Source organism: Leptonychotes weddellii, chromosome 8 (assembly GCF_054177405.1).
Source record: "Leptonychotes weddellii isolate Sample4059 chromosome 8, ASM5417740v2, whole genome shotgun sequence".
NCBI classification, from domain to species: Eukaryota; Metazoa; Chordata; class Mammalia; order Carnivora; family Phocidae; genus Leptonychotes; species Leptonychotes weddellii.
Genome location: NC_138376.1, coordinates 82135615 through 82146779, shown reverse-complemented (window position 1 = coordinate 82146779; position 11165 = coordinate 82135615). Strand labels below are relative to the sequence as shown.

Sequence of the window (11165 nt, the reverse complement as noted above, 5' to 3'; positions counted from 1 at the left end):
GTCCATATTGATTAGGTCCCTGGCAGTCAGTACTGCCTCTTGTTCTTTTTTTTGAGGTGATTTTTTCTGTCTTGTCATTTTGTCCAGAGGAGAATAGATGAATGAGAGAACAAAATGCTAACAGGGTAACAATGACCCCAGAAAAATATACACTAAACAAATCAGAAGAGACCTGAAACCAGGGGAAAGGAAAGGGAAAGAAAGAAAAAAGAAAAAAAAAGAAAAAGATCAAAAAAAAAAATATGATCAAATATGATCAGGCTGGTGAATAGATCAGCGCCACACACTAGATTTTGGGCGTATTTTGGTCTGTTAGAAGAAAGTGCCTCCCAAAATTTTAAAGAAAGAAAAACCTATATATGTACAAAAATAAGGGTAAATACAATGAAGGGATGGAATATGATTGTAAAGATGAAAATTATAAAAGATTTTATAAAAGGAATTGATATGGTAAGAAGCTGGTTGAAAAAAGAAAGAAGAGAAATTAAAAAAAAAGGGGGGGTAAAGAATGTGATCAGGCAGGAGACTAGAACAAAGCCATACACTAGAGATTTAGGGTATATTTTGGTCTGTTAGAAGCAACTGTATCCCAAAATTTTAAAGAGAGAACAACTTATATATATACCAAAAATAAGGTTAACTACTATGAAGGGATAGAATATGACTCTTCCAGAAAGTGGTCACTTTTCTGTTCAGAGAGCTGCTGCTATTCTTTTCTTCGATCTCCTGTTGAGTTCATAGGTGTTCAGAATGGTTTGATACCTATCTAGCTGAATTCCTGGGACCAGACGAAATTTAGGTCTCCTACTCCTCCACCATCTTGCTCCTCCTCAAGAGACTCTTAATCATAGGAAACAAACTGAGGGTTGCTGGAGGGGAGTGGGGTGGGAGTATGGGGTAACTGCGTGATGGGCATTAAGGAGGGCACTTGATGGAATGAGCACTGGGTGTTATATGCAACTGATGAATCTCTAAATTCTACTTCTGAAACTAATACACTATATGTTAATTAAATTGAATTTAAATAAAAATTTTTTAAAATACTGTATTATATATTCAAAAGTAGTTAAGACAGTAGATCTTAAATGTTTTCACCACAAAAAAAAAATGGTAATTATGTGAGGGGATAGAGATATTAACTAACCTTATTATGGTAATCATTTTGTAATACATGAGTATCAAATTATCACACTGTATCCCTTGAATTATAATTTCTCAATAAGCTTAGAGAAAAAATAAAATCATAAATCTTACTTTCCCAAATCAACAAACCTACAAATAAAGTTCTGCTTTCACTAAAAAAAAAAACAAAAACTAGTAGCCCAAGTTTTCCTTCTCTGATACTTGGCATATCAGTGTTTATTTTTAGAAGAAATAGGTCTCACAACTATATGGTCAATTAATCTTTGACAAAGCAGGAAAGAATATCCAGTCTCTCCTAAAGACAGTCTCTTCAACAAACAGTTTTGGGAAAACTGGACAGTTACATGCAAAAGAATGAAACTGGACCACTTTCTTACACCATAAACAAAAATAAATTCAAAATGGATGAAAGACCTAAATGTGAGACAGGAAGCCATTAAAATCCTAGAGGAGAACACAGGCAGTAACCTCTTTGACAACAGCTGTAGCAACTTCTTTCTAGACAGGTCTCCTAAGGTAAGGGAAACAAAAGCAAAAATACACTATTGGGACTTCATCAAAATAAAAAGCTTCTGCACAGTGAAGGAAACAATCAACAAAACTAAAAGGCAACCTACAGAATGGGAGAAGATATTTGCAAATGATATATCCAATAAAGGGTTGGTATTCAAAATATATTAAGAACTTATCAAACAACACCCAAAATACAAAATAATACAGTTTAAAAAAAATGGGCAGAAGACATGAACAGACATTTTTCCAAAGAAGACATCCAAATGGCCAAAAGACACATGAAAAGATGCTCAACATCACTCATCATCAGGGAAATACAAATCAACACTACAATGAGATAGTACCCTCAAACCTGTCAGAATGGCTAAAATTAACAACACAGGAAACAACAGGTGTTGGTGAGGATGTGGAGAAAGGGGAACCCTCTTGTACTGTGGGTGGGAATGCAAACTGGTGCAGCCATTCTGAAAAACAGTATAGAGGTTCCTCAAAAAGTTAAAAACAGAACTACCTTATGATCCAGCAATAGCACTATTAGGTATTTACCCAACAATACTAATCCAAAGAGATACATGCACCCTGATGTCTACAGCAATATTATCAAGAATAGCCAAATTATGGAAAGAGTCCAAATGTCCATGGACTGATGAACAGGTAAAGAACAGTGGTATGTACACACATACACACACACTGGAATGTCACTCAGCCATAAAAAAATAATGAAATCTTGCCATTTGCAATGAGGTGGATGGAACTAGAGAGTATAATGCTAAGCAAAATAAGTCAGAGAAAGACAAATACCATATGATTTCACTCATATGTGGAATTTAAGAAACAAAAGAACATAGGGGGGAAAAAAAGAGGCAAACCAAGAAAAAGGCTCTTAACTATAGAGAACAACTGATAGTTACCAGAGGGTAGGGAGAGGGTGATGCAATAAATAGGAGATGAGGATTAAGGAAGGCATGTGTTGAGACACCTGGGTGGCTCAGTCGGTTAAGCATCTGCCTTCGGCTCAGGTCATGATCCCAGGGTCCTGGGATTGAGTCCTGCATCAGGCTCCCTACTCAGGGGGGAGCCTGCCTCTCCCTCTGCCTGCTGTTCCCCCTGCTTGTGCACTCTCTCTAACAAATAAATAAATAAAATCTTAAAAAAAAAAAAAAAAAGGAGGGCAAGTGCTGTGATGAACACCAGATATTGCATGTAAGTATTGAATCACTAAATTCTACACCTGAAACTAGTATTACACTGTATGTTAACTAACTGGAATTTAAATAAAAACTTGAAAAAAAAAAAAAGAAAGAAATAGGTCTGTGGCATTTTTTCAATCTTCAAAAACTAAAGCTTTTAGGCAGACAGTCTCTGCTTTGCTATGCTGCCCACCACTCCCTTGCGGTGTTTTCAATAAACTTCTATCTCCTTTGTTCTGCCTCAGGTGACTTCTTTCACCGCCCACACTGCCGGTTTCCACCTGATCGGGAGAGACACCACATTTGGTGCCCCCACCTCCTGGCCGAGGTTACTCCTAGATGAGGATCCAAAGCCCCAGGGGGGACCAGCTAGACTGCCCTTGCCCAAAATGGTGAGGGATTTCCCCTCTTGCCCTTGGAAGGGATTCTTCCTTCCCTCTCCTTTCTCTCTTCGGGCTTCCAGCAGTCTAACCCAAGTACTCCTCAGACAAATGAAGGTATCCAGTCAGGGTGGCTCCCTGGTGTGGTCTGAAGGTCTGAGGGCAAACAGGTCAGACTGCCCAAAGGACCCCTTTGTCCATCTCCTTAAAAAACAAAGAAGTAAACAAAAACTAAAGCTTTTATATATGTTTTACTCAGATTACATTAGATGTTTGGGTCTTTTTCAATGTTGAAGATTTGGCAAGCTTAAGAAACTACAGGACAAATACTACCACAAAGAAATGCTGATCTATCTACAAAAGACTTATTCACATATGCATTAGGATTAAACAAATACAAGCTTTCATTAGACACATTTAAAACTACCTGAGAGGTCAAATCTCCTACTTACATAAGATTACAGCTACACATTAAAACTAGGGACTCTAGGTAGTAAATATTACATTTACTTACTGCTAAATAACTGTCAATTTACCAGGCAGACCCATCACTGCCAGTTCAGAAATCAAAGGAGGAAGTGTGGGAGAATACCCCTGAGAAGAGCCAAATAATTACTTAAGAGAAAAAAAAAATGTTGTTGAATTGGCAACCAGATACATTAATGATTAAAGGATACTTTTCACTGGATGTAAGTTCACCAATCACAGTAAGATGAGCCCTAGGGATGATACAGAGTGGGAAGGAGGGGGGAAAAAAAGGACTGTATTTCTAAAAGGGAAAGGACTACAAAGAGAACAAAACAGAAAATTCATGAAAGCAATTTCATTCTGATAACCAAAAACCCAGTTAAGTAAAACATCCTGCTTGCTGTCTATGACATATAACCAAGCCAATATTTTATTTGGAAGACCAACTGTATTACAAACTATAATTAGGTACGCAGTACATAAGCAGTCTACGTTTTCCAAACTTTTTAGTTCTTTACTCGCCTATAAACTTTTGGAAATACTGGAAGATGAAGAAAGGGTGGCCATCAAAAGGGATAATTCCTTATTAGTTCCTATAACCATTACACTGGGCCGGCCAATCACAGTGGCCACCACAGTCACAGTCTACTTCTGAGGGAACCAGCAGGATCATGGGAGCCCTGAATGGTACCTTAGGCAGAGATCAGATCTTTACACCGGCTAGTGCCCTCCAAAAAACCTGGTATGAAAGCTCTGCTCAAACAGGGATAAAGTGATTGGGTTTCCTATCAGATTCTTACTGAGGAATTTAAACCACAGATACAGGAAGAGAATTAATAAATTGGCAGGACAAACTGAAGTGGAAACAGACGTGGGGGAAGGAAGACCAGAGTAAGCAAATTACATGAATGGCAGAGCACTGGAGCAAGAATCAGCAGGTACCTGTGCCTCTTGCCAGTCAAGTCATCAACACTTTCAAAACCACTGATGCAAAGCCTCAGGCTCTGGCTCTGGGAGGCCTGTCTGTGTAACAGAGATGCCCTTCACTGTTATTTGCATATGTAGTCTTATTCTAAATCTCTATTTCTTTCCGTAATCTAAATGAATCCCTAGTCCATTTAACCAAAAGATGTTAATGCGATGACAGCATTTTTCTTTCGATAAAAATAAAACTATGTAAGTATAATCTAAAGTGCTTTTTGAAAAGTAAAATTACTTCGATTAGAGTTTTTAAATCAAGCACTACTAACATATGTTATATATTACCTTTCCTCTAAAGACCTCCTAATAATAGAATATTTGTACGTGGGGGAGGATGGTTGGCCAGTCAATTAAAGGAAAACTAGTTTCTTTGGTTGAACCATATTCCAACTTTTCTTACTATTAATATCCATCATAATTTGAAGAGAACACTACTGATGGCCATGGCTTCTATAATGGGATAAGGAATGGGAGTTTTCCTGTTTTCTCAAAATTTCAGCAAAAGCTCAAAGCTAAGGACAGGAGAAACAAGTTCCCCTCCATTCTAAAAAGAGGTATTAGTCACATCCATGCAGGAAGTACTGTAAGAAAAAAAAAGAAGCAAAACAGCCCTAAAAAAAAAGTGGAACTGAAGAAAGCGATCAAGATAGAATGCTGTTAGGTTAAGTAAGGAATGTTGTGGCATCTCCCCCAGATAAACCTCATGCCAAAAGCAGGTGGCTCCCAAGGGAAGCGTCCAAAGAGATTAGGATTGAGTGTATAACAAGATGGGCATCCCCGCCTCCAGCGGGATGCTTGTTTAGGTGAGGAAATCCCACAGGCAGTAACCAAAGCAGGCTATGGAAATGTCCTTGGAAGAACTTGCCACAGGTCTCCAGGAGGCTGACTGAAGCTGGAGTAGGGATTGGAGAAAGGAGATGTTATGCTTCCTGTGGCCTAAGTAGACACCATAAAAGGCGTACTGGGTAGAGCTGTCCTGACAGGAGCCCACCCAAGAAGGTTAAGTGCAAGGGCAAGGGGGACCGGCAGAATGCAGTGGTGCAAGCAAGGTGTTCAACCAGAGTCGTAAGAGGTCCAAAAGTGGAGCAGTGGGGAGGTCCCCAGGGGAGTCCAAAAGAACCCACCAGTGTGCCCCTTCAACAAAGCACTAGCATATCAGTGTCTACCACACAGAAGGCCCTTAACTGTTCACTTAAGACTTTGCTGTTTTGCTCTAATTTCCATCTTCTCATCCAGACCCTAGAGAAGCCAGGCAAGCAGACACAGGAAGAGGAGGGAGAGGGGAAGAACAAATCACTCCACCTTCTGCACTGCTGATCCTGGGACAGGCCTGAGCTAGAGGGAGGGGAAATTTTTAAACTGTCCAATTTCCATTTAGACTAGATAGCATCAATCATTACCTAAATATGAAGCTATTTGAATCCCCCCAAAGGTAAAAGAAAGCTATGGAGCATCAAGAGGTCAGGAATAGGGATCCAACAGAGCTTCTTTAAAGGAACTCGTGAGAGGGACACCTGGGTGGCTCAGTTGGTTAAGCGTCTGCCTTCGGCTCAGGTTATGATCTCAGGGTCCTGGGATGGAGCTCCACATCGGGCTCCCTGCTCAGCGGGGAGTCTGCTTCTCCCTCTGCCTCTCCCTCTCCCACCTACTCATGCTCTAATAAATAAATAAAATCTTAAAAAAAAAAAAAAAAAGGAACTGGTGAGGAATTTCAAGCAGTTTCATGATTGTACCAACTGCATTTAATCCATTTTATAAAATGCTTACTTTTAACTATTCCATCTTTAATATCACACAAAACTCACCTTTGAAAAAAGGCCTCCTGCCTCTATACTGTATCCTTTAAGGTCCTCATGTAATTTCTGCAAACACTGTATGACTCTTCTTTGATTCTCATCATTCTTTAGCTCATGAGTGTTAATCAGAAAGTCATAGTGGTCCAGTGGTCCATGGCAAACAGCCAAAGCTTTTGAATAAACCTCTGTAGCCGCAGTTGGAGATGTAATCTCAGGGGTCTGAACTGTATAGGCTATAAACAAAAATATATATAAAATTTTAGAGTTCCTTAAATGAAGATATTTCGTAGTACTCCACATGTTTCTTAATGATCACATTAAAACCTTTCAGGTAAAAGTATATATATATGAACAGTTATTGTAAATCTCATTTTGATAAAAATAAAACACATTTTGGGGCACCTGGCTGGCCCAGTCAGTGGAGTGTGAGACTCTTGATCTCAGGGTCATGAGTTCAAGCCCCACCTTGGGCGTGGAACCTACTTAAAAAAAAAAATAAAAAGATAAAACACATTTTGTTCAATGAATATAATCATCTCATTTTAACAAAAGAGAGTAAACCCCAAACCCATAAGCTATCATTGTAACTCCTCTTCTAGAAAACCTAACCTGCCATAGAGTCTCTGCTTTGCCTCCACTCCATTAAATGGGCCACCTGGATTCATCAGATCCTTCCCCACAGCAGGGCTGGCACCTTTGAGGTAAGCCTAATTCTGGTTTTTGAGTACCAAGGCAGAGACAGAGATTAGTCACAAAGGGTTTTCTACTGCCCCCTTATTCCCTATCCAAACCACACAGCATTCAGATATTACAACACTGATTTCAATGCTTGTAAGATTCTTTTCCTTTTCCGTAACTTTTAAGCTGAACACAAAGAGTTGAAACACAACAGAGTGTCTGTTGCAAAGCAGTAAGGTTTTCTGATCCTTTTTTTAGCCTCTCCTGGGAGAGAAATGATTGGCCATGGCAAGATCAATCATAACTATTCCTTATCTGGGCCAGGTGCAATGAGCAAGTAACTCCTGTTCTATTTTTATTTTATTTATTCTTTTATATATATATTTTTTATTTTTTTAAATTTTATTTTATGTTAGTCATCATACATCATTAGTTTTTGATGTGGTGATCCACAATCCATTGTTTTCGTATAACACCCAGTGCTCCATGCAGTACGTGCCCTCCTTAATACCCATCACCGGGCTAACCAATCCCCCCTCCCCCCTCCCCTCTAAAACCCTGTTTGTCTCTCAGAGTCCATAGTCTCTCACGGTTCATCTTTTATGGAAGTATAATTGATATACAATGTTATATTAGTTTCGAGGGGACAACACAGTGATTCAGCAATTCTATACCTTACACAATTCTCACCACAGTAAGTGTAGTTACCACCTGTCACCATACAGAGTTATTACAATATTACTATCTTTCTCTGTATTTTTTAGAAGCAACAATAAATAGCAGCAAACTGGCACATTTTTTAGACAGGGCTGGTGCCCTTCTTTGAGTCAAAGATTTTGCAAAGATACATCGCCAGCGTTATCACTGTTTCATTGAATACCATATTTCCTTTGTTTCAGTAATATAAAAATTACATACCCTGGGGAAAAAATTAAGAGTCAATATTACTTCCGTCTTTTTCCCAAGAAAGGAAAGAAAATCCTAAATAAGCCATGAGCGTTGGGGAGCGGGCAGGGCTGTCTTTTTTTTTTTTTAGGGCTGTCTTCTAATAGCTATTCTTCCTGTCTGAATAGAAGTTTTAGCTGGGTACTAGGCTGCCCAGTTAAATAATCCATTTCTGGCCTCTCAAGCAGCCAGGCACAGCCATATGACCAGTTCTAACCAATGGGATGTGAGCAGAAACCTGTGCAGCTCTGCTACATGCCCTTAAAGAGAAAGGCATGCCCTCCTCCCCTCCCTCCCCTTCTTCTAACTGGAATGTAAGTGTGATGCCTGCAGCTGGAAGAGCCAACCTGGCAAGGCGAGGCCCACAGAATGCTGAACAAAGCAGAGCAAAGTTCTCCAACATTGCTGAGCTGCCGAACCAGCCCTGGGCCACCTACCGGATTTTTATGTAAAAAAATAAACTTCTATCTCACTCTTCAACCAGGTCCTCAGCCAATCATCCATCACAATACAACTCACTTTGTAGAGCAAATACTCTAATCCATCCCCTCCCACTCTTCCTCATGCTACCACGCTACCTGGGGCTCTCATGATCTCTGGCTTGGCGTCCCTGCCTCTGATCACCTCCACTGCCCCAAATTTACCACTACCACAATCTGGAAAATACTTCCCATCAACTACAGAGATGATCTTGCTAAAATCCCAACTGTGATTTTATTAATATTTTTCTTAAAATTCATCTCATTGTTTAAAGGAGTGGTTTTCAAACATCAAACATAATTTTAACAGCAGCACTTTTTTTTTTTTTTTTTTACATATAAAACCTTCCATGCAATCCTAAATTTATGGAAGAGAAAAATGGGAGAGGGGGCACAAAGTCCCACCCTCTTCACATCTCCCTCATTTCTATAACTATACCACCCCCATTTCCAAAGAAGCCCCTGAAGCCACTTTTTCACTTGATAGAAGCACATTAAGTACAGTGTACAGAAAAGAGTTAGCACAGCAGGCCTGAGATTACTGTCCTCAAAAAGGTCTGCTTGCAAGGTGGGCTCTTGGCTGAGAACTTGGATTCCAAGAGGGTCCCCACCATTCCCAGAAATGGAAAGGGTGACTTACTGTGCCTAAACTGTTTGTACCATGTACAAGCTATGTGGTTTATGCTGAACACCTAGTTTCCTTCTATGTGGCCAGAATTTTGGTACATGCTATGCAGAGTAGCTATGTACCCACCACGACCCCCCACCACCCTAGGCATTGAGTCTCTAATGAGCTTCCCTAATAGACAACATTTCACATCTGTTGTCACAGTTCATTGCTGGAGAAATTAAGTATTTCTTATGTGACTCCACTAGGAGAAGACTCTTGGAAGCTTGCACCTAATTTCTTCCAGACCTTGCCCCACAGGCCTTTCCCTTTGGCTGATTGTGTTTATACCCTTTTGATGTAATAAACCATAGCCATGAGTACAACTATATGCTGTCTTGTGAATCCTCCTAGCAAATCATCAAACCTGGAGGTAGTTTTGGGGATCTCCAAAAAGAGTGTCCTCATTCTAGGGTTTAAGAAATTTGTAATAGGGGGGCGCCTGGGTGGCTCAGATGGTTAAGCGTCTGCCTTCGGCTCAGGTCATGATCTCAGGGTCCTGGGATCGAGTCCCGCATCGGGCTCCCTGCTCCTTGGGAGCCTGCTTCTCCCTCTGCCTTTCTCTCTCGCTCTGTCTCTCATGAATAAAAAAAAAAAAAAAAAAAAGAAATTTGTAATAGGGCCCCAGCCTGCATTTCCAGACGACTCTCCCTCTACTCTCCAAAAAGCAGTCACATATACAAAAAATGATTGTCTACCACATGTAATGTGTAATGGGGTAATAGAGAATATCAGGGTTTTTTTAATTATTATTTTAAGTGGGGGTGGAGGGGAAGAATTACAGTAGTAATGTATCAAGATTAACTGGCATTAGCAAGTAAAATGAATTTGGATACAGAGAAACTGGTTATGAAACTATTCTAAGTGGGAAATAATCAAGGCCCAAATTAGGACGGGCAATAGCAGAAATGTCATGAAGCTAGTTAGAATGGAAAATGCAAAGGTAGACTCAATAATGTGAACTGCCTTCTAGTCAAGTGGATTACTTACTGTGTCTGAAACACTTTCAGTTACTTCACTTCATGGTCATGCCTTTCTTTGTTCATAGACTCCCTGACTTGGACATCCTCCTCTTCCAATCTCTGCCAGCCTAATTTCTCCCTCACAAAATCTTACCATCCTTCAAAGTCCCTCAGCTCCCTACCACCAAACGTCCAAATTCACCTGTATTTACCCCATCATTTTCTCTTTCCTTAGCCTAGGTGTTATTGCTCATTCCAACAAGGATATTAATGCCTTCTTGTCCTCTAATCAGTGGCTTTCAAATTTTGGAACCCTCCTGAATATCGTGAACCAATATTCACACACATATATACAACTGAAAAACTTCATGAAATAAGAGATTTTAGTAAGAGTATGAAATGGCTAAAAAAAAAACAACTATGTATTATATACTCTGGTATTTTTAATATATATTTTACTATATATATACACATATATATATGACATATACATGTGCCAAGAACCACTAGATTTAGTTATATTAAATGCCATATATTATACTTATTTACCTTTTTGTTTTCTGTCTATCCCCACCAGAGTAGATGTTTGTTTTCCCCAGAGTATATGCTCTCTGAGGACAGGAATTTTTATCTGCTTTGTTCAATGCTGTATTCCCCAGTGAACCGTGCCTGGTACATAACTGGTGCTTATTAAAAATAATCTTGAATCTCCTCCGTTCCTACCTTTCCAGAGATGTCATTCTCTTCACTAACCAGCCCTGTATTATATCATCAACCTTCCCCTCTCTATCCACTTTTTCATACCAGCTCAACCCTTTCCTATCTTAAAATTATAATAACAAAACCTCCTTGACCCACAGTCATGAGACATCTGCTCTACCTCCTTTCCTTCACAGCCAAACCACTTGAAAAAGTTACCTTTATTTTTTCTGGTGACTCCCTCACATCCTGCTCAATTCTCAA

At 39.6% G+C, this 11165-nt stretch overlaps 1 protein-coding gene across 3 annotated transcripts in view; it reads right to left on the bottom strand.

Annotated features, from left to right (window-relative positions):
* AFG1L (AFG1 like ATPase) overlaps positions 1-11165 on the bottom strand; it is a 233769-nt gene that overhangs the window by 186208 nt on the left and 36396 nt on the right. For all 3 annotated transcript variants that reach the window (XM_081828769.1, XM_031023890.2, XM_031023891.2), the window contains one exon: positions 6481-6704. In XM_081828769.1, the coding sequence (XP_081684895.1) occupies positions 6481-6704 (224 nt within the window). The remainder of the gene's footprint in view (positions 1-6480; positions 6705-11165) is intronic.